The sequence below is a fragment of the Solea solea genome, chromosome 5 (genome assembly GCF_958295425.1).
Source record: "Solea solea chromosome 5, fSolSol10.1, whole genome shotgun sequence".
Classification (NCBI taxonomy): Eukaryota; Metazoa; Chordata; class Actinopteri; order Pleuronectiformes; family Soleidae; genus Solea; species Solea solea.
Window position 1 is genome coordinate 19,218,886 of NC_081138.1, and position 24,852 is coordinate 19,243,737.

Genomic DNA, 24,852 nt, shown 5'->3' on the forward strand with positions numbered 1-24,852 from the left:
TGTTTAGGCATAATAACTCATAAGACAAAGACATAATTTGTTCTTGCAAACAGACATGACATCAGTATTCATCTGATCTTACAAACTGGTGGCCCGTGGGCCCACCCCGGCCCACCACTGTGCGAGGTGATGGAATAGAGACAGAATATAAGACTAAATGTATTTGCTGGCAATATTTTTAAGATATTTGTTTGTAATCATTGCTTTATTAAATGTATTACACTCAACATGAAATTACATATATTTAAGCTGTTTTAATCACAGTTATCCTCGTCATTATGTGCATCATAAATGTGTTTATATTGTGAATCATTTTATATCAAAACAAGCACTTTTACTTTGCAATTCTGTCTAATATCATCATGCCCACCGGCTACTAAATAGTTGTTTTTTCCCTGAGTCACTCAGATTGGATGTTAATGCCAGGTCTTGATGGGGCCATTGGGAGAATGATGCTTCTTTCACTTCCACTCGGCTCTTTGCAGTTTATTTAGCAAAAAGGAATGCTATGAGAAGTGTGTAAACTGATGATCGACTGAGCTGAGGGTCAGTTAAAAGGAATACGAAATCATCAATTGTCAAATTAAATTTTTGTGTGTTTGCTACTGTGACAGCACATCCAACAAAATGTACATAGTGTTTCTTACATATCGACAAATCTCTTTATATTGCTACATATACAGTGACTTGATACATCATGTCAAAAAGTGTTCAAGTTTTTTTTAATCTGGTCTTGACACTCAGGCAGCTGGAGCAGCTGGTGAACAGGAACAAGATTGAGATGGACGAGCTGCAACTCAGAGTGTCCAGTCTGCTGGAAGAGAACAGGAGTCTGGCTCTGGACAAAGCCAATCTGACTGCTGATGTAAAGAGACTGGAGGCTGATCTTAAGCTCAGCAGACAAGCCAACTGGTACTAAATATTCAATATTCTCTTTGTCTGCTTTCATCTCACACACGAACGATGATGGATGCCACAGTGATCATTGATTTTGCCATCTTAAAGATGTGTTTGGTCATTGAAGTTATCGCAGAGCCATATTTGCAATCTAACTTAATTCAGACAATTCAGACACATGAGTTAGAACAAATCAGGTTATAGAGAGGAAGCAGTCTGTTTGCAAAGCTGAGCAGGTAGCCACTATCACCACACCTGCCTGTGTGTGTGTGTGTGTGTGTGTGTACGGGAAAGTGAGTGGAAGGTCATCAGTTTGATCCCTAGACACACTGGATAAATGTGTGTGAGGAAAGTTAAAGAGCAGTGTTCCTCCAGCATTAATACCACTGTTGTTGCCCTTGAGTATGATCTTTAAACCCTGGCTGCTCCAACTGAACAGGCTGTGGTTGTACTGGCAATCCCTGCGAGAGTGCACACAATATGATTTCAGGGCATTCTTGAACGAGCGAACACTGTTGTCGGTAAACTCCTCATTACAAATAAAGTTCAAGGATATAGTATTAATGTTATTGTGTGAATAAAATGTCTGGCCACAAGCTAATATTATCTGCCCTGTCTTTGAAAGTGTTTTTCTTTTTAAAAAAACACAATTATGTATTATATGGATATGTGTTAAAGGTGTTGACGAGATGAAGTCTGGTTAAATAGACACTGTCCCACGTATTCTTAGATTGGTTTGTGGTTCTTTATGTTTTAATGTATTGTAAATTGATTTCATCATGTTTAGTGCTGACAAATTACAATGAATGGACAGAATTACAATCAGTTTTCCCCATTGCCACCTGGTTCACCCTGGACGTCACAGTCAGTCACAGGACCAACATACAGAGACGATCAACCATTCACACTCACATCCAGTCAATTTAAGAGTCACAAATGACCCAACCTCAATCTGCATGTCTTTGGACTGTGGGAAGAAGGTGGAGTAACTGGAGACAACCTGCATGCACATGGGGAGAACATGCAAAAAAAGACCGACTGACTGTTCATACAGTAAAATACAAATACTCCCTGAAAGTCTCCCTGTGACAGGATTATTTTATTTTAAACCCTGAAAAGTCATAAGCTGAAGTCTAAGTGCAGCATTGTTAATACAATAGTTCCAGTTTCTGCAGTGCATCATTTGTCTTGTGTCAGGGTTCAAATTTGCTCAGGTCTCTGGAGCCGTCCTCTGCTCCCTGCAGAGGAACTGAGATTAATGTGGACCTTCTCATTCTGAAGTGTGAAGATTGTCAGAAGGTGTTAGATTAACCAGCAGTATTTTCATCCTGCCCGCATCAATACGACACCCTCTGAAGTTACCATCCTGTTAACTCTCCTCATGTTTCCATTGCTTTTTTCTTTTTGCCTACCTCACTGTCTTCCTTTCTGCTGTTTCTCCATCATCCAGGAGGGCTGAGAAGAAGATGAATGAATTAAAGCAACGGAAAGAAGAGTGCACAACACAGGAAGAAAAGACTCGACATTACCTGGGAGCACTCCTCAACAAGGCTGAGCATGTTTCCAAGGAGCGTGACCAACTTTTAGACATGGTATTACTGAACAATTTTGTCCTATTTGTGGTGCACATGGTATGACTGACATCCTATGTCTAGTAATACCAGGTTGTACATGTACACACAATTACATATGATACCACTGACACTTCACTGTCACTGCAGGGAAATGACATACTGACAGACCAGGTATTACAAATTGTATGATAGTAGTGGGAAGACTATATGTCATGTATTGAAAACCCACATGGACTCAAATTTGCCTCAACAGAGATACCATCTTCCTATAAACCCAGCAACATCATTTCTACTTTACAACAACAGTTCGCAACTTCTTTTCATTGAGTAGTTCTTCTTTTTTTACAATTTGGCTTGTTATCATATGGTAAATATTGAGTGAGAAAAGTATACTGCATTTCCCCATCTAATAGAATCTGTTCCTTTTCATTGTCATATATCCCCCAAAAAACACTCAAAATAATGATCTAATTTATCTAATGTATGATCTCAGTTTATACTAATATTTTATTAGAATCTTTGTCTTCACTCTGGTTAGTGATTGGACAGTGTTTGAGGTTGAACACTACTGGCTTTTATTTTATAAGGAAGTCTAACAACCATCTTTTGTCGGTGGTTTTCTTAGGATGTCTAAGATGAACCTACAGAATTCTGCATGGGGTTTGCTAGTCCCATCTAGTAATGATTGAATGGGCCTCATGGGTGACAGCAATGTTGGATTATCAGCATAGACGAGGAATATAATTGTCATGGGTTAAATCATGGATTCAAGATCCTCAGTACTATGTCATCAGTGTAGCTGATGAATTAAAACTCTTAAGAGACACCTCTCTCTTAACTCACGGACTCAGTAGTTTATGGCCAGTTTTTACTCCACATTTACCACATGACATACACTAACTTAAGTATGTCATAAAGTTATCCATTTTGCACACAAGTATAATAATAGAATAAAAGCTTTTTTATATTCAGTAATACATTAGAATGATTCATTGGTGGGTGGAGTATAAATGTGGTTGATTGTGCAGTAATTAAGTCAAAAGGCAATTTGTCCTTTATTTCCAGGCATATGAAACACTAGCATTTGGGTATTTTATAGGTTTCTCTCCTCCTCTCTCGTTGGCTTCTTGGGGTTTTAGTGGTTTGTGTATATGTTGTGTCTTCTGCTATCTGTTCAATTATTCCACCCATGAATCTCACTGCTATTGAATTATTAATATGACGTAATTAAGCAAAAACCTTTGGAAGCATTCTTCATTTTATAATAACTGATGTAGAGTCTTTGTAGAGTTGAACAGTAGGTTGAGTAAATGTTTTGGAATCAGCCAGAATGTTATTTGTTTTCAGAGTTGGTGTCTCTGAGGATCCCAGCACAGAACTTTATCTATTACGAGCCGTCATTCGCTGTAAGACGATGCCTGACAGGCAATAATGAGCTGCTGCCTCAGTAAACTTGGAGCACAAGAGCACACTGAATAAAATATGCATGTTGGTAAATCTGGTCCTGACTCGTGGAGGCGTTGAAATAAAATACAGAATGCCAAATCCATGCCACATAACTTTGAGAAGGCAGTGCATTCATTGCAGTGAAAGTGAAATAAATATACTTTTACATCAGGTAATGCACCATATTTTTTCTTTATTCTGTCTGCAAGAAGACAGTCCACAGATAATAAATCATTTTACTTAATTTTGTTTTACTGTTTGGAGAAGGAAAAAAAACGATGATTACACAAACCTAGTTCATATAGTGTTGCGTTTTACATAGTCATTTAATATATTTTCCGCAAGATGAAAGACGAGCATTTAATCATACAAAGCATATACTTGTAGAAAAGGTGTGTTTGTTGCTTGGTTGCAGGGCATTGTATTGATTAACAGAAGGCTGTAACTTTTCATTAGGAAAACATGTTATTTGCTGACTTCATACCTGACTGGAATCACAACATTGCCTGTAATAAGACTTAATCATTTTTTTATAGTTGACTGTACCTTAGAACATAATTAATGTAATATTAAGATTCACACTGGCAGTACAATGTCCCCTCTCTTACAAATATACTCTTTCATCATTCAGGCCTTTTATTTGGTCCAGCTGGCTTCTCTGCAGTGTTATTAGATGCAGTGATTCTCTGTCTCTCTCGCTCTCTCTCTCTCTATCTGCTGCATGTCTGGCAGAGAAATGGGAGAAAGTTTATCTGGTAAATGTTAATATATGCAGGGACATTGTGCCATAGCTAACTGTTTAGAGGATAAGTGGGAGCACACTGTGTAGAAGGTCAGACTGACACCATATTAGAGATAATTGGTATAGCAAATAAATAAAGGTTTGGGCAGAATGCGAGCAAGGTGAGCACACTGGTGTCAATGTGATTGTTTGCTGGTTGCACAGTTATTATTATTGTGGATTGAGTGTCCCGTGGAAACACTTAAGTGTAAATCAAAGCCATTTCTATGTCCAAATTTCAAATAAGGAAAGGCTGATCAGTGGGATTTTAATTTCAGCTGACTCTTAGACTGTGACATTCCCCTGAAGGATAAGTGTATTTATTTTGAAATTATAGACAGATTGTTGCAAAGATATTCTTACATTTTAGAATTAGCTGTGCAGTTTTTCCACTTCATTTTACACTCAATAACAAGGTACTTCTTTTAGTTTTGGTAATATAAGTTGGCAATCTTTTACTGAAGTCACAGTTAAAGCCCTCTTTTGATAAAGCCGTGCTGGTGTGAAACTACCTTTTAACAGCAGGACTAAGTTTTTTTAAATCAAAAAACAACTTGTGAAAAGACGATTTGAATTAAAAATGTTGTACTGTAGCTCTAGAGAACAAGTTCCATCCATTTTGATTTGGTGACATGCAGTGGATGTGTTTTATGCTGAAATATTTTGAGTAGACATATACATCATGACTATTAGTTGCTTTTGTAGTCTGTAATTTATCCTGGACACTTATTATGACTGATTGGAATAAAAGTGCATTCCATCCACCCTCCCTCAGCTCCGACATCAGTAACCCCCCGTTCTCTACCTCTTCAGGCAGCCAGTCTTCAGCAGGAAAAGAAGAGATTCATCAACAAGATTTTGAATGGCACTGTTCGCCTTGGGAAACTACAGGAGGAAGTCAAAGTAAGTTCCTTTTATTCAATCGTCACTTTCTCTCAAGAATCAATCCCTCTGACAGGCTTGATCACTGAATGATTGTGAATCTTACTCGCTGACAGTGGATGTGGTTTGTCGTGGAGCGAAATGCATGGAGCAGCCATTTCCAAACTTTGGAATGCTGCGCCCAATTTTAATTCTGGGAATTGTCTGTGGCCCATTTACACCTTTAATCACAACTATGATTACACACAAATATTCCCCGTGCATTATCACCGTGTGAATAATTACAAACATTCCACACATTTTACACATGTAGCTCATTCACCTGGGGCAGCACCAGGTGAGATAAGTGGTAAAATTGTCGTGAGGTGTCTCATCATGCCCTGCTCTTTACTGCTGTAGTGGCTGGACTTCTGGGAAGCTGCAGCTGTGCACAAACACAGTGATCAGAAATGTTTAGTTTAGAAACAGGCCTATGCACCAGAGAGCTGGACAGTAAAGCATACTGTACATGTATATAAAAGTCTTACATTTTGTAGGATGAGGACAACCTGGAAGCAAGAATATACGGAACAGCCACCAGGGCTTGAATCCACTGACAAGAAGTCAGTTTGAATGTGGGAAAATGAGCCTTTCTTCTCACTTGATGTGTAATGTCAGTATATCTTGATGAGATTATGGTCTTCTTCAGTAGCACATGATGTAAAGTTTGTAAATTGGGTTCCCAATCAGTGGAAAACAGACAAAGTGTGGCACATAATATGAGTGGATACTGGTGTTAGTTTTCCAATAAAACTCTTCTAATTTGAGTGTTGGAGTCTATGACTGACACTTGTTCCTTGTTCCAGTGAAGTGTCCTCCATCGGTAAATTCTTTTTTAGAGATTTATTTTAACAACTGACAAACAAAACACAAATAAATCTATCTGGATATCTTACTGTAAACTGAAACGTTGAAATAGAACTGACATTAACATATTTTCCATCTAACATTTCTCTTTTTCACCTGACAATCTCGTACATGACCTGACACTGTCAGATGTGTCCAACAGCATGGCTAAACTCACGTAAGCTACTCTGTGGCAATTAGTCAACAAGTCCCTTAAAGGCGCAGGCACCCAATTCAGTAGATTATCAATTCAACGCAATGTCACTGGCTAATATCATATACCTTTCAGTAAACGTAAATCAAGAAGTGTAATTAACACCAATTACCCAATTATTAATAAACTGTGGAACATATAGGTAACAATACATGTTACAACTGTATATTTTTCACAATTTATTGTTATAGCTAAATGTTATTGTTATGTTCATCTAAATAACTATAACTATATAATAAACAATAGTTTGGCCTGGGGTTTGTTTTTCTGTTAATGCATTTTAGCACATATACAGATATTACTACATACAAGTTCCACCTGTAGTTAATCAGGTAGGAAATCATTTTTGTTTTCTTACAGATGCCATTAACTTTATTAATTGACTTAAATGTTTGGTTAAGCTGCAAATTCAAGATGTGTTGTTATTGCTTTGAATGACTGTCAGCTATCGCACACACTCTGTGAATCACTGGCATAGAGGACACATTATCCAGATGTAACTGGTATGTAACACATTATCAGTACAACTTTAGTTCAGCTGTGTACTCAACTGACCAGACAACGTCACTTTCACTTTAACTTCATTTTACTCAGGATGACCCTCCAGTCTATTCAGTATTGATCGGCCCTCTTCACTGCACTTGATAAACCATCTGTTATGGGCCTTCACCTCTCAGAAAAGTATAAATTGATGAAATGCTGTGTATTGCAGATTGCCATTTATCTGAGCCGACTGTGTCTGAGCACTGTATCATCTACTTTTCTGTAGAGCCTCACACACGTGGCTGCACGTTAACTGTGAATACAGCTACAACATAGAGATAATGTCCATACAGGTTTTCAGTCATCCAGGTCATTGTATCCTTAACAGTGTAGATATAGGCAACCTCAACTTGCTTGAGTTTAGCCAAGAGGCTTCTTCAATTCTGACTGGTGGAAAAATCCAGGTATTTAGCTTCTGTGGAGTTGGATAATTATCTTGAGAGTTGTTGTATTGTTAAACAATCCAGGTTTTTCACCCCTCTGACTAGATGTGAATCAGGGTCATTGGGGGTCACCTGAGAGACACAGTCTGCTACTGTGTGAGAGGTCACCTGTGTTTTTCTGTGTATGAGTGTTGATCCCTCTGGGAAGAAAGCTCAAGACAGCATTGTAGGTGTCTTGGGCTGCGTATCAAGCTTCACTACTTTTGTCACATTGATTAGACTTTAGGCTGGGTATCAAACTAATGTGTTGTCATTGGATATCACATTTTAATAGCTAGGAGTTAATCTCATCAGCGTCAGGGTTCCAATTAGCCAGCATGCAATTTGACCAATATCAGGGCAGTGTTTGACTGTAACAAGACGACGGGGACAGTTAAAATTAAAGCTATTTATCATCACATGTAATGTAAGTTTTTTTGTTTAACAGATGTAATAAAATCGCTATCAAAAGACATTATGTTTGGAAATCAGTATCCGAGTCCAGATACTGATATTCATACCATATTGAAAATGTTTCATCAATACTCAGCCCTAGACTGAGGTCACCAGGTGTCTCCAAGTGCTTGTTTCAATCCTCTTTCACACCATCCATCTTCCCGGGTCAGACTGCGTACCTTCTCGTAAAGATAATGATCAGCAGCAGTGATAGCAGCGCCACTGCGTGCGCTGTTCTCTTTGACTTTGGTCCAATGACGTTAGAGTGTCCCTGTCACACTGCTATTTGTTATTAAAACTGTGGTCTGTAATTTGTTTCGTAAACAATTCCTGTCATTGGTTGAAATACTTTTCCCGTCCTAAGAGACATCAATAAATAACTTAAAAAAAAGCGAATTTAAAAAAAGAAAAAAAGAATTTAGCAAGCGAGTCACGGTGAAATGGCAGAGAAGGTGCAGACAAAATTTCTTGTTCCACTACAGACAACCACTTCCAGTGATTTGGAGGTGGAGCATTGATGCAAAGACTGATGTATTGGTTACATTTTGTTAATTTTGTTAGTGTTGCCAGTGACACTTTACGATACAGTTCAGTAAGAATACGGTTGTAGTATGGTAATGCAGTTTTATTTGTAATGTAAATAAATTTTTCTAATAAAATGGTAGTTTAGTGTGGTAATAAGGAAATATTATTACTGTAATACTGTGTTTTTTCAAAGGTATCCAGGAAAGCTTGATAAGTAGGATCACTATTAGCTGCTATTAGTGAAATTCATCCTCCACACAATCCTTCAACGCAAGGACCTGTTACCTGGACACTTTTGCAGTTATTTCTGTATAATAACCGTTTTTATGACTATAGAAAGACACAAATATAATTGTGGACATCTGTTCTGTGACAAAAAACAGCATGAATTCAACTCCTTTTCATTGGAAAAAAAAAGGAGCCATAACGAGCCTGTCACCATGGAAACCCTTTCTACATCTACCTACAGTGCAGTCTTGGTTTAGATCTTTCTGTTGTGGTTGACAGTTGTCCTGCAGCACCTTTTGGTATAGCCTCTATTTAAATTTTAAATTCATTACACCAAAAAAGGAACTTGGCAGTAGTGTGGAAGTGTTAGTGCCTTGCTCAAGGGCCAGTGCTCTGTGTGTTGTCTATCTGTCAGCAGCCCTTGTCATTCAAGCCACAGCTGGAAAAACATGTCAGTGGTTCTATCATTCTTATTAATGTCACTATAGCAACATCCCAGTGAGAGGTGAGAGGTATGTGTTTTTTGTGTGTGAGAATCTGTGAGCGTTTCCTTCCTCATTTACTTTCCTTCTGTTGAAGGAATTTCCAGAATTTGAAAAAACACACAAACACAGTAGAAAGCAACATAAAACTTGCAGTTAAAATGTATAGTGTTGTTTTTGATTTTTTTTATTATAATATGTTTTTAATGATAGATAATACTTCATAATTTTATTTAAATTGGGATCTGTCTGAGTCACTGTTGCCATCACTTACAGTTCACTCACTGTGCATGAATAATATTGTGTTCAATTCACTTCATCTTTATATATCAGGGGCAATGCAGTGAGACATCTCATGTACTGCACATAGAGTATATAGCAATTTGCTAGTTTGCAACTCCCGTCCCTGGCTTGGCTTTTCATAAATAAAGAGTATTATGATAAAATAATAAATGATAACTGCGTTTCAGTGGTTGCCACAGAAAAGCTTGCTTTTGCTCCAGATTTATGCTCATGGCTGTGCACATGTCATCTTTCCTCTCAGTGCATCTCACAATATATTTCAAACTGAACAACGAGCAAATTAAAGAAGGCAAATATTCCAGTTTGTTCATGGACAGCAAATAATGCATAACCACCCTAGGATAAAAGAAAATCATTTAATTATGAGTCTTGTCTCATCCATAACTATTTGAAAGTATTTACTCTTTTAGACTTGGAATATGAATAACTGGAGTGTAAAAGATTTTTTTAATGTTATCATAAAATAACATTATGTGTATATATATATATATATATATATATATATATATATAAATGGGGAAAATATATATACCTTATAGAAGCAGAGTTTTCATAATGTGAAAACATTATTTTTCATTCAAATACATTTAACTGTGGAAAGATATCCAAAAATCAGTTACATCAGTAATGATATATATATCCTTACCTAACACTGCTGGTTAGAATAAATCAAACATACTCTTAGGTTTAACCCTCCATGAGTTAATGTGATCTACGTATATAATTGTCCAAAATATTTTTGTTTCAGTTACAGATGCAGCATTTTCATTTTCAGGAATTTTCATTGACTCCACTCGCTTTAACTCAAATGGCAAGAAAAAGCAACACAGGTGTTTTGCATAACCTGCATGACTGCATTCATATTTATGTCCCAATGATCTATAATAATCTAATTTATTCTTATTCAACGCTGCATTGCTCTTCCATTTAAATATAAATGAATGTCCTTTATGTTCAAGCCACTGCCAAATGAGTTCACACACTGTTGAATAAGCCCCTGCACCTGTACTTCTCAGTGTAGTGGTGTTTTCACCACCTGTCACCATTTACATCATGACTGATTGAGGCGAGGTGGGCGCGCAACAGCTCTAAAATGGCAAGAGGCACCCACAAGAAGGTTTAGAAGTTGATTCTACTAAAAAAGAAACAAAAACTGGACTCACTTACCTGACTCACTCACGTTTTCCACAGCGGTCTCATTTTGTTGCTCATAGGGGCTTCCGAACCTGATGAGTTACTCATTCTCACTGCATTTAGCTTAGATATTTAGATTAAATGAGACACGGTACCACAATTTACTTTCACTGACCAACTAAAATGATCATTAATCTGTTACGAACATATAGTGATTGCACTGCTTGTGGGATTGTGTTAAGTGTGTGCTATAACCAGATTGTGGCTACAGTGTTCATGTGCAATTCAAATGAATGTCTCAGTCTAATCGATCCTCCTTGATTCTTTCTTTTCCAACACATTTTACATGTACAACAGTGTTATGAAGTACATGTGTGGCTCGTGTTTGAAGCAGAAAACAAGGTAGTAAGTTGAGTGAAGTATTCTTCTATTACATCTTGGCTTTAATAAAAAAACAAAAAACTCTTCACCATGTTTTTAGGACCTTTTTTAAAGAGAGAAACAAGCTATATTTAGATTTGTCTCATATTTGGACCAGTATGATAATTTTCTTCTCATAGAGGTGAAACTTTTTTGTGTAATCTATAATCTGACAAAAATGAAAGATGGGTTCCTGTGAATGTTGCTAGCTGAGGACAAATCCTCAACTATGTCATCAATCAACATTATACACACAAAACACAATAAATCCCTTTTTATCTTATTTGTCATTATTCTATTTCTTTTTTCCCCCCATTTTTATTATTATGTTTCTCTCCAGGTGGTATAATAAATCTGCCTCCGCACTCAATTGATGGTCTTTGATCATCACAGCACTTAAAAAATAGGTTAATTGGTCCTTGTCAAGTTGAGAATAATTTAATCTTGATGTGCATTGTGTGCCGACCATAAAAGCCCCTGTCCCTGCTTGTAGAGCACATACCATCTGTGTAGGTCGGCACCTCGGTGTCTCGTGTGAGGCTTTAGTAATGCAGTGCTGTGCACATCTTTATTACACTCTCATTGACTGCAGCATTAATTGAGTTACTTGTTTCGGTTAAAAATTGTAAAAGCAGGCAGCAAATAAGCACAACGTACTGTATAGATTATATTCAGGTTATTGCATTATAGATAACATGTGTATTTATTGTTTGTTTGCAACTTTAACCAAAACAGTGAAACTAAGCTAAGAGCTTAAGTCAGTTAACATAAGCACAGAAAAACATGGGACTGTGTAGATAGACAGGTAGTTAAACAGTGACATGTTGTTAAGAAGCGAAAAAAACCAACAACCCAACTCCAACAACAGAAGGTTTTAGAACTAAATAATTGTTTTCTTCCAAATGCTACATTTCCAGCTCCCTCCCCTCATTAGTTGTGAAGAAAAGCCTCTGAACTGATCACCAAGAGTAAAATGTAAAAAGTAAAAGAAAATTTGGAAAACGTTTCTCACACCTGCAAATGTAAACCAACATTCCTTGGAACTAGTGACACTTGCATCTTAAACACTTTCTGAGCTCACTTGTGTTTTCAGTCAACACGTTTACAGCTGTCCTGTGTTTTCAGCTGTGCAAAGTTGCTGTTTTCTCCGTCTTTCTTCACATAAAACAAATCTCTTTCTAGAGATAGACCAGACTTTTTTGATGACCTGTTTCATATATTTAATATTTAGTTTATACATTATTTTTCCTCTTCAAACAAGCCAAAGTGCTCTCTTTTAATGTCCTTCACATCATTCACTAACACAAGTTGTCATTGTCATTGAACTAATTAGGCTATTTAGGCAATTCCTAAAAGAGCAGTGTCCAATATTCTGTTTTACAGTGTGTCAGCAGCACCTTAATAGTTATTGTCTATTGTCTGCTTTTTTTTTACTTTTTTACCATTCTTTTGTCTACCTATTTTTACTTGGTTTTAAATGCTTATTCTGTAAAGCGTCCTTGGGTGTCTTGAAAGGTGCTTCATATAAATGGTTATTATAAAAATAGTTTATTATTATTATCATCAGTGGATTCAACAGACCGACATCTTACAACACATAAATAACAGCGTCAGGGCTTCATATTCAGTATTCAGTTATTGCTAATACTGTATTTGCAAGAGCTGATTTCAAGACCAGTATCACTATTACAATCTATTCAATTCTACCTGTACCTGTAGACCGAAAAATATTCTGCATTTCTTAATGTAGGCGTTTAAAATACTGTGAATTGTTCTGATTTCTTTGCTCATGTTATCCATGACATGCATACCAAAGCCCGCTGGTGCTGGATATCTATGTGCAGTGCTCCTCTTCCCGCATGATGCTGCAGTGTACTGTTAGTGTAGAGCATGATCAAAACATACAGGAACCTGAAGATGAATTTACAAATATAGCATCATAAAACAATGATAAACAGGAGTCTAGGACTTTATCAGTATTATTAATGTACAGGTCAAAGAGGTCTACTCTCAAATCTGATGTTAGACTTGGTCAAACAAACAACACAGAACAAACAGGGTCACGCAAACACAGCACAGAAACTAAATGCTGTTCTCACTAACAGAGCTCATCAGTGAATTTCATTGGTGAACTTTAAAGCATAGCCCGTCACTTAAGATGGTCTTTTTAGTAAGACTGTGACTGGCACATTATTTGCATGAAGGTAACTCACTAGTAGTCAGTTAGGCCTCTGTTAAGGACAGAACATCCCCTTTTCTCCCATGCCTTTAAATCTGTTCACTGGACAAACCACAAACCCGTTTTCTGCAGCTGACTTCATCATATATAGCATCATATCAGCCCCTGGGGGAGCAGTCACACATCCCCTGACAGAGACACTGGCAGAATCCATAGACCAGGCAAACTGTTAAACTTGATGGCACCAAGCTAACACATACAATACCCAGAGTCACTCTCTGGATCACCAACAAGTAGATTCCTAGAGGAAGTGAGCCAAAGTATAAGAAACCCAGCAGCCAGACCAGGATGCGTGGGACATGATTGCAAAATTTGGACAGGGCGTCCTGATCAATTGGCCCATTGGAGCCAATAGATACTGAGTCCAGGCTCTGCTCCGCATATATGTCTGAGCTACCATTGCGGCTTGGTGAGTGCTGTGAGTCCTGCTGCACTTCCATAATGGTGATGACAAGGCAGTTGGAGGATTCATGAGATGGGCTGGATGAGGAGAAACTCTTTGGAGTCAGGACCACTTCCCCCTGGTTAGAGCTCCAGGATTTGTCCCGCATTGCCAAGTGGGACATAATGTTGGCATCGTCTGGAAGGGCTGACACCTCAAACTCTGTGATCTCTGTTTGGTGTCGGCAAAACGGGCAGGAAATGCAGCCTGCACCATCAGTAATATCAAGGATCTTACTGAGGCAGCGGGTACAGACCCGGTGCAGGCAGTCCAGGATCTTAGGCTTGCGGTTGTGGGCATTGAAGCGTTGGTAACAGATTTTACACTCTAATTCCTCTGGTGGAGGACAATCCTCCTCTAACTCAAGCTGAGGGCAGCTCATCTTCAAGTCGTGTTCTGGAGAAAGATATAGAGGCAGAGACAGATTAGAAAGATAATGATTCCAACATTAGATGTGACTTTGAACAGAACGTTTGAGATGGCACTGCAACAAGCAGATGTTTCTACAGTATCTCATGTAACATGATGACAGGAAAAGGTCAGGACTCTGTCTTTTCTCTGAAGGCTTCTGTGCTGTGTACCTGCTGCTTATGAATGATTTATGGTTTGGGAATTGAATCAGGGTGACATCTTGCTATAGTCCTTTGTGGCAAAGCAACAGCCAGTATTACTATTGATCTTTGGGAGGAGATGGTAGGGATTCAAAATGTCTTTTGTTGACTCCATGGATATGTGTGGAATAAATGAATATCGCAGTCCTCGATTTAATGGCCCTTGAACTTAATCCTTTACATTGTTGCTTTCAGTTTAGTTTTGAATATTATTGTCCCTTTGATTAGAAAAGCCCTGTTTTATTTGATTTATTAGAAATTGTAGAGTGAAGTTATTTCATTATTAATATTTATGGAATTATGTCATTGACCAAATGAATGTTTTTGTTAGCGTTAATTGGGGTTAGCTGAATTGATGCTAGAAATATAACTGCTGGAAGAGAAGAAAACTGAATTATTGCTGGGTTAAAAATAAACCACCATACTGCTATTCAATTGACCAGACACTGCTAACAACCATCAAGGAATCTTGTGAAAACTAATTAATGTGCAGTTTGTACTGTAATCAACAAATATGTAAATGGTTTTCATTGTTGTAAAAATAAGAATAGAAGTGGCATCATGGACATAGACATAATTATTGTTTTGATATTCCACTTCACACTATAGTATCACAACTCCTACATGCTCCCAGCACAGCACTCACCTTCTGCCAGCCACTAGCACCCAACTAGTGATTTGGGATGGGAAGATTTAGTGTTTAGTGTAGTCTTCTGTAGTGTCATTGTCATCCTTGTATCAGTTCATGTCAATTCCAGCAGCTTCACTGAGACAGTGTATAATTGATGAAAGCCACAGAATTCCCAAAGGGCTGAAACAACAAAACTCAAATGATCCATTTTTTCTCCATGGAGAAACAGCAAGACACTGTCAATCATCATTAATAAGGTCAAATAGCTGCAAGCATGCAGCCATAGACACCAAGCATGAATAGGAATGAGTATCAGGACCCCCTACCTCCTGTACTATGCACTTGACCTTTACTGTGGGAGCCGTTTTAAATTGCAGGCCCACGTACTTCTACTTCTACAATTAATGACCTGATTTCTCCTGCTGAAATCAAAATGATTGTGCTGTAGATTCAAGTTTGAGAGATGCAAACATGTACCTCATTCAGGCAATGTTTCTATTTTTTATAATGTAATAATGCCTTTTCACAATGAAATCAAAATTGCATCATTTATTCAACATGACAATTAATGCTTGCTTAGTGTCTTGTATATGAACTGTAGATCATGTCACGTTATTGGCTACTTCTCTAGAAAACATCCCTCTCCAACTTCATAGTCTATTTCATGACATCACTTATCAAATGATAAGATGGGGAATCATTTTCTATTATTTGCAGTCTTTTTAGGCCCATATTTTTGTTGAGCTTTACCTGAACCCTTTTAACAATCTTATCAAAACAATCTTAGGTCCAAGTTAAACTGATGGAAATGTGTCTGCGTACCAAGAACAATACCTTTGGCTATGATGCACAAGGGTATATCGATAATTACACAAACACTATATAAGAGTATTGACTGTCAGGTTTTCATTGCAATTGTCAATAATGGGAGAGTGACACAAAAGGAAGAATACATTGTGCTACAAACAGTTCTATAATGAAATGGTTCAAAATACTAAATCTTTTTAGAGAAGTGTAAAAAAACCAAACTGTTTTGGTCATGATGAAAATGTGGCTGGAAAACTCGGACTGTTGTCACCACAGCAAAGCAAGACTATCACACACAGAATTGCTTTTAATATTCCTGACGGGTCTGAGGAGTGAAATCACACAAGAGGGAAAATAAGGTTAGCAGTAGGACTGTAGATTTTAGAGTGTCATTTCACATCTTCAAATCAACCTGAAATATATTGTATATTCTGTTACAGAATGTTCCAGTGTTGCAGAGTTTCCAAAAGTATTCAGCATGGTGATGAAAAATAATAAATTCATCAGGTCAGTGAGTTTTTCAGATAAAAATTGTACTGTATCACAAATTTTCTTACTTAACCTAATTATTTGGCCATCAACAGGTCTGTCTACTGACTGGAAGAAAAGTTATTCATGACCATTAAATATTAATACAGTGATGTTGCAGCCTCTCTGGTCCCATTCAGACCTGGTATTAAAGTGTGTGTGTAAAGTGATGCAAAATCTCTCTTCTGACTGTGGCGGACATGTTGTGAAGCCTGTCATGTTTTGCTCTTGTTGCTTATCTCTGGTGTGGGTTCAGTAATCACAATACCTAATTTGCTATTGCAGGTCAGTGAGGGGGAGTGTTGCTGCGTGCATCATATTAATCACTACCACCCTCATCAACATGCAACCCTTACCTCAAACTTTATTGCCCATCTCATACTTTTCTAGATGAACCAGGTGGAAGATCCAGAGCAGTTCCGCTTACTCTTTTCTGCTGAGCTGCCCTGGTTCAACAACTGACCATGTTTTTCTTTAACTGCTGCCAGATTCATAATTTCTCAACCCTGAAATTGTTTTTCAGCCTGTCAAGTGAAGGTCTATGAACACAATCTCCATTAGCACGCACCCCTACTCCTAGCAGTGGAAGAAGTATGTGGTGATGGGGTACTTAAGAATATTTGTGTGGGCCTAGTCATGCCGGACAAGGCTTTCCCCTCTGTTCTTCAGTCTTGATGGAACTCAGACTGTGGAATTCTATTAAGAGTTTATGTAGAATGTATTTCCAGAGGTTATTGTCAGTCTAATCACAATCTTTGGAGGTAAGCAGTTTTTAGTAGTCTATGTAGATATTACCCAACATTCCCAGTGGTACAACTAACAAGGCTTTCAGAGGCATGGTGGTTTGATTGAGGACAGCTACAGCTGTGTGGCGGAGTGATGGAGAGTGTGGTAGACTACAGTGCTGTATAGTATAGTTTAGGAGCAAAGAATGTGGGAGAGCAGTTGTCAAATGCTGTGTTATTTGCGTGCGTTTTGATTGACAGAGCAGACGTATTGACAAGTTCAGTGACTGATAAGCTGGCCTCCAAGGTAAATGTGTTAAAACTGAAAACCGTACCTGATTTGACATTTATCGGGGTCCACTGTGAATAAGAAGTAACACCGGAGGAAGTGGATGGATGCTGGCATTTGAAATGTAGGAATTTAGAATATCAAGGAAGATTTGAAGCTGGAAATAACTAAATTGTAGATTGGTCACATCTCAGTTACACATGCAGTAGATTATGAGAGGTTGTACAAGACAATTATATTTTGACCCTCTCATCAACCCTGACTCACAATGTGATGTTCCCACACATGATGTTCTTCAGTGACATAATACATAGTAAGGAATGTATTTTCACTCAAATTTGTTTGCTTTTGACATGTCACAATAGTCATGTGACATATGACATTTTCAGATATGAACTCCTGGTTATATCTGAGAAATCGGGTACTGACATTTGTTGTTTAAATGTGACGAGCCCAGCACGTGAACACAGGAGATTGTCCAGGGCTGGAGGATCTATATTACAATATTCCATATTGTCTGGCTTCAATATGCTGGAGTCGGACACTCACCCACTCACTTGCTGTGGATTATTCTGACTTTCTCCTGCTCCAGGGCTTATTTAGACATTATCTGGACATTATATCAGGGAGATGGCAGGAGAATCTCTAGAGAATGTTCGATGCCAATTCTGCAGATATTTGTCCTATTAGATAATCTCCAGATAATGTCCCGACTTCAGTGCATGTCTGAAAGCAGGTTAAGTGAGCCAGATGTGTGACACCAAACATTATGACCATCACTGTGTTACTTACTGTGCCTAAATTCAGGAAATGGTTATTATGGTATATTAGCAGTTAAAACACTGTTACTTGATATTATGTAGCCATAATAAAATATAGATAAAAAAGAGTTTTGTTTCAGGAAAATACTGAATGTTCCTTACGATATTCAACTTAGTGACTATGCAGTTTAATTTAGACATTTTGATCCCTGGCTTCTGTCGTCTGCATGCAAATGTGTCCCTGGGTAAGACACTTAACCCCAAATTGCTCGTGGTGGCTGTGCCAGCAGCATGTGAATAGGTGTAACTGGTGTGTGATAGAAAGTAGTGCTGCATATTGAGGCACGATTATTAAATCAGTCAGTGAGAGATTTGAATACTGACAAATTCTGTCTGTGAAAGTCACCTGCCATAAAACACTAAAGTAGAAGATCAAGTATCACATGCATCAGGGGTAGGTTATTTAAAAAAGGAACTTTGAAACTCTGCATGAACTGACTACACATCTGCAGAGATCTACCTCTTATACAACATTTTACCTGCCATACTTTCAGCAGGTTTTCTAAAACACACATTGGTGCTTTCTGTTAGTGTTCACTTTTCTCACTTTGTCATCTAAGTGCATAGAGTTGATGATAGCTTTGACCGTTGCCTTCAGAATATCTGCTTGGTGAGCCTCTCAATTATACCATAGATCAACAGATTAATTTTCATCCTGCTGTTGGCTGATTGTTTATCCTTGTTTATCACATTTTAGTGTTTACAGACCAAGATAAAACCCAATTTAGTTTACCAAGACTACCTTGTTTTTAAAGAATAGGAAAGTAAGCTTCAACTCTACTTCATTGATTTGCTACTAATAAAAGTTTTTGTCCTGGATAGAAATTAGAACAAACATATCTTAAGGTCTGTAAGTGTTATATTTCAGTGTGTTTGTTTGTGTAGATATCACACTTCAAATGTGTTTATACCCCTCCAACTTAACGTGGTGGTTGTAACTTTGTCTCCGTTGGCCAAAGTTTGACTCTTGACAAATCATGAAAACGTTTCAATGATGATATTTTTGCCCGTTTAGAAATTTAAGATGGAATTTTGAAAGATTTCAAAATCTCCTTTGAATTTCAGGCGAGCAGGCAGAGAAGGATGTTACTGGTATCTGTAGGTCACAGGGGCACTGATGTGCACACCTCATGAATTTGAATAGTTCATCAATGGGACCTGCTCCTCAATCATGCCAGCTGGTTAAGAGGCCTGGAAGCAGCGAAACAGAGAACGACATGAACTATTCTAGATAAAGCAATGCAAATATTGCTGTATTCCCCTAGTGCACATTCAACTGCAAAGCTTTTCAGACACAGTTTAAGGAAATCTCTAATTGAAAATGTGTTCCAGATAAATATAGCACATCTCCACGTATATTTGCTGTACTGGATTATCTAAATAAACTGCTTTATAATCAGCTGTGCTGTTCTTCAATATTCCACACAATGATCTGTACAGCTTACATGATGTCTTTTAGACTGATAATGTTCCCCAGTCTCCCATCCAAATCTCTGGATCTAAAATGATGAATCTAACATACATAATATTCTGCCAGTGCCACATTTGTCCTAGAGTATTTCATTATGAGCAGCTATTACTGTATGTCAAGGCATGTGGCTCAGGTTGGATGCTCCCTGCAATTCAATTTCAGCACACAAAGTGTGAGACTGTGAGGAAAATGAGAGAACAGAGGGCACCAACAGAGAAACGGAACCTGGTGCAACAGAGCAGCGTTCAGATCGGCAAAAAGGAAGTGTAAACAGTTACTGACAAAACATATGATGTTCAGAGACTGCAACAAAAAAATCTGTTGTGACAGAGTAGTGTATGTGTTTTTAAATGACCTAATTCTTAAACATCATTTTTTAATTTAATACTTAAAATACTTAAAAATACTTACTGGTGTATCTTCAGAATTTGAAGTTGTCAAGTGACTGACTTCATAAAATGCATGTCTAAGTTCTACTTTTGTTTGAGTAGATCTGAGTTCACCTTTATACTAGACAGAGTTGCAGGTTTTTGTAACCAATACCAATAATGAATTGCTCCTAATGGCTGACACTGATAACTGATAATTTTACATTATTGCATTTTTTTTTTTAGACCTTCATATGACCTGCAGTCTATTCTCGGCTCTCAGCAGTAATTTATCTGGCTTGTAAATATAAATATAAATTAACTCTAATGGGTGGACCAAAATACAGTATTTTGCTTCATAAAATTAAATTTCAGTTCATTAATCCTTTACTGAACTCACAGCCTGTGGCTGCGTCATCTGCAGCTAGAAACAGAATGTTCTGCCCACCAGACATTTTGCAGAAGAATTATTGTCTTTCTTATACACAATTGTCCAAAGATGGTTTCAACCCTTAAACTCTTGTCTGTCTCTTTCCCTCAGCCAGACCAGCCAAGACATGATGTGTCGTGTTAGCTTCGATTAGTTCTCATTAGCTCTCGTGCAGCCCTCATGCTATGGTCTCTCCCGAAGAGCAGCAGTTTGACGTCATGAGCCAGCATGACAACTTGGACTAGGGATCGTTTGCCCAGTGTGTAGTAATGGTATTGCATGGCTCAAATCTATTCATCAAATACAATTCAATTTTCCAACTTAGAAGTAGCATGTTTTTCTCATTACTGCATCCTGTATAGCATAACACAACCACAATAGCCACATCAGAGTTATTCTCCTGAGTCCAGAAATAAAATTAAAGTCGAACAACATAATTAGGTTGCAGAACTAGAAGTAACCAACTAGGTACAGAAATAATCAAATTATCAAGTCTAAATGTGTGAAAAATATTTACCCTCTTATTCTGCCTGTATGTCAGAGAAATGTCCAAATGTAGGAAACAAAAACAAAATAGTCAATAGAGCAAACACAAAACTGACCAACCATGCTTCAAAACACTAGGCCTGCTAAATACCAGTGAAGCAGAAGTCAGCCAAACAGCCAAATTCTGGTAACCCATTAACAAATCCAAAACCCTTCCCTCTGCCAGAGTGTCTGTTCCATCCCAGCTACGTCTATGTGTCCTACATACGATCATTTGGTGTATCCACTTGTCCCTTATTAATTAATGCAGAGGGATGGGTATGGCGTAAGGTCTTTTCATATTAGATATTTTTACCCTATGCTACTGCTTCATTGCCTCTGCTGAGTTTTTCCTTGCTAATGGCAAAAGACAGCCGAATTTGGCAGTAAAGGTTAAATCTATTTACACAGGCTGTGTGGAGGAGGTAGGACTCAGAGGATCAACTTAAGCTGGTTTTTCACACAGACAAACAAAGGAATCAGGTGACTGCTCAGTTTAGCAAATTAATATTGTAAAGGTCTGCGGGCGAGTCAAGACCTACTCCCCATCATCCACCTGTGGGAGGCTGCACCATGAGATAGTTATTGTTGCCCAGTACGTATTCTATATTTAGCTACATATTTAATGTGAGTTGGCTGACTGAAATCTACTACCGTTGGTTGTGAGGGTGTAGGCTGTGGTGGAGGATTTTGTAGGTAAAGCTCACACAAAGAGAACAGTAGAAATTCTACTCAAAAGGTTTCGAAACCCATTTATAAAATGAAATCCCATTCTTATCTGAAATAGTATGCAATATCTTTAAATTAAAAGACCTCAGTACATGCTCAAAACCTCGCTGTCAGATGAACACAGTGAGTACAAAACGAGAATAGTGCTTAATGAAACACCTAAAAGAACAAGTGTTCCATGCATTCAAAAAAAAATGAGAAAATGTTAAGCTACTATCCCTCACTGCAGTGTGGTTTGAAGAATACTTGTCCGCTCAGAATTTTTAGTATATTTGTTATTATGGGTGGAGAAGGTCAGCCAGCCTCTGGGCTTCAGCTACAAGGGGAGCTGTATTGGCTTGGCATTGCTCAGCTCAGCTTGTTGTGAGGGCTAAATGTCACCGCTTCAGCTGGGCTGATGCTGGCGCCCTGCTGCCTCCCTCAGGGGGGGGGGATTCAGGGGATTCAGGCCAAGCTTTAGAGACATTTTACTCTCCACTTTATTGTTCTCCAACATACAGCATAATACCATTTATATTCATTACTGAACACAGCTGGGAATTGGCTTGCTAGTTGGGAGAGAGTTAGGGTAACATTAAGGGCCAAGGCTCTTAACTGTTCCCCGTATGTTATAGAAATTTATTTCAGTGGAATATTTAGATACCACTAGTCAGCAGAGATGTGTCGCCCTGCTGAGACAGAGTTAGTACATTGCTGCCCCTGAGCTTTGAGACATACAGTCCATCTAAAAAGTGTCTGTGTGCTTAATTTTATCAGGTAGTGTTTCGATCTGGTGTGTAACCCCCCTCTTTAAGTTAAAGCACAGGGATTAAATACACAAATAAATAAAGGAAATTCACATTTCACAGTCAGTTTTGACCGCCCTGTATCATCCAAAGTATGCAAAAACATGTCTTTGAATGTAATGATTGTACTATCAAGTCTTACTTGTTTCGGTAATTTTAGCTGGTTGGTTCCAGTACTTTTTAAGTTGTAGTTATTCATTTTGAAAAAATATATAACTATATATTATATACTATATAATTAACTTCATAAATGTATTTTTTGTCATCACCTAGATGCTTATGCAGACAACCTGCTGCACTTCCTTTACCCTCTTGTGCTCTTTATTTGCACTGAACAAAAGAAAAGTGCTCACAGCTCTCAAGTCTGACAATTATTTCCTCTTTCTCTCATCTTCCATCAGAAAGCCTGGGAGGAGAACAAGCTGTTTTTCTAAAGCGAGGCCCCAGCACTCAAAATCAAGTGATTTCGAAGTCTATTTTGTGCATGCATGGTCCACACAAATAGATCAGTAAAATGACTTTGGTCAACACTCCTTTATTTCATAAAAATTCCTGTTTTAATGCCATCTCTCTGTTTTTTCACTTTGCTCATTTAACAGTACTGTTTTAAGCTGTTGGAAGAAGCCTGAAACCCAACTATCTGCCCTGGGAAAAAGCAGTTGTTCCCTCCTGGAGCTTTTCTTTCAGAGGCAACATAAAGTACAGCAACATATAAAGTGCTTTGTTAGTGCTTGCCATTGCTTTGTTTACACAGCAGCCAGGAGCAGGTGGGGGATGAAATATACTTGTTCCGATAATTACAACTCACCTCTCCTCTTGAATCATAATTGCAAGAAGAAAAGGGTAGGGTGCCTTCAGAAGTACAGCCTTATACATTAAACAATTTGCTTGTTTAATGTAAATCTACTTCAGTACAAAATGTCTACTAATCAACACTAAACACGCCAGGGAAAAGTCACAGACAATCTGTGCCTCTGTAGGGTAAAAGAGTCCATCCAAGCAACTTGTTTGTTTTACCCTTTTCCAAGTAGGCAGAGTAATTAACTCCTTTTCCCACACAAATAAATTGGCTGAGAGAAAGCAAGCACACAGTGTCTGTCCTTGCTCATTCAGACCTTGTTTTTCTCATCGCTAAATCCTCTTGACCTGCAGACTAGGACAGAGCAGCAACACACAGTATCTCTCTTTGCTGTGGCTCTCCTTTTGTTTTCCTGGCACTGAGTTTTGCATTCACTGTAGTCATTTTGTCCACATAACAATAAGCATGTATTCCACTTGTATGAGTGTGTGTGTGTGTGTGTTGCTAAGTGTAGCCGTTATGGAGTGGTCTGTCAGCAGTGCAGCAGATGCTTATCTGTGGATACAACAAGTTAAAATTGAGTCTTGAGTTATTATTTATCTGGATGAATATAAGCAAACACAAGGACAAATCCTCAAAGCAACAAACACAAACCACAGATGCACTCACACCAGACTTTTTGCGCAAGATCTGCAGATTAGTCTGTTTGTTTGTGTGCGTGTGCGTGTGTGTGTGTGTGTGTGTGTGTGTGTGTGTGTTGCTCCTCACCTTGTTCCAACGTGTGTGACTCCCCCTCCTCCACTCCAGTTGTCTCTGCTGCGCTGTCCTTCATGTTTATCCACTTTATTCATAGCAACACTCCACATCTCATTGCTGTGTGTGTGTGTGTGTGTGTGTGTGTGCAGGTGTATCGGAGACAGGCGTCAACCAGACTGGCAGCACTTGAGGAGGCAGCAGAGGGGAAGACAGCTTCTTACCAGAGGGAGATCCTTCACCTGCAGAGGCTGCTAAAAGAAAGACAGGAGGCTGAGGAGAGACTGCTGCAGTCCAAACGGTAGGAGGGGATGAGGAGGAGAGTGAGAGAGGGAGGAGAGAGTGGAGGAGAAATGGTAGGAGGCAGGCAGGCAGGCAGCAAAGAGGAGGAGGATCAGTAGAGACTGTGTGAATGAGAGGAGGAGGAGAAAGGGTAAAGCAATGATGTGGGTAGCTTAAAAAAGGAGGGAGGCCAGAGGTAGTGAGAGGCGGCAGCATGGTTTGCTCGGAGGCAGACCAGGTCACATCAACTAAACAATTACTGACCAGCAACAGAATGAGATGTCTAGACTTACTGATCAGTAAATCTAAATTGTTCGTATGTGTTTTTTTTTCTGAAGTAGTGTCGAGAAGAAAACCACAGCTTTCAGCCAGACGTTGTAACCACACAACGCTAAATACAGTGCTGTGCAAAAGTCTTAGGGCAA

At 38.4% G+C, this 24,852-nt stretch overlaps 2 protein-coding genes across 4 annotated transcripts in view; one reads left to right on the forward strand and one right to left on the reverse strand.

The window, feature by feature from the left end:
• Positions 1-24,852, forward strand: part of cep89 (centrosomal protein 89) — a 48,916-nt gene that overhangs the window by 13,302 nt on the left and 10,762 nt on the right. Inside the window, exons 14-18 of one of the 3 annotated variants that reach the window (XM_058628867.1) lie at positions 745-912; positions 2,348-2,489; positions 5,512-5,601; positions 16,363-16,429; positions 24,298-24,383. In XM_058628867.1, coding sequence (XP_058484850.1) covers positions 745-912; positions 2,348-2,489; positions 5,512-5,601; positions 16,363-16,407 — 445 coding nt within the window. In that variant the 3' untranslated portion in view covers positions 16,408-16,429; positions 24,298-24,383. Of the gene's footprint in view, positions 1-744; positions 913-2,347; positions 2,490-5,511; positions 5,602-16,362; positions 16,430-24,297; positions 24,447-24,852 lie in introns of those variants that run through there. The other 2 variants (XM_058628866.1, XM_058628868.1) reach the window with 2 other exon arrangements.
• Positions 11,794-24,340, reverse strand: zgc:165481 (uncharacterized protein LOC100073327 homolog). Its single transcript, XM_058628872.1, has 2 exons — positions 24,161-24,340; positions 11,794-14,269 (listed from the first exon to the last, which is right to left on the reverse strand). Exons 1-2 carry the CDS (start codon positions 24,222-24,224, stop codon positions 13,530-13,532), a joined length of 804 nt encoding a protein of 267 aa, XP_058484855.1. The 5' UTR covers positions 24,225-24,340; the 3' UTR covers positions 11,794-13,529.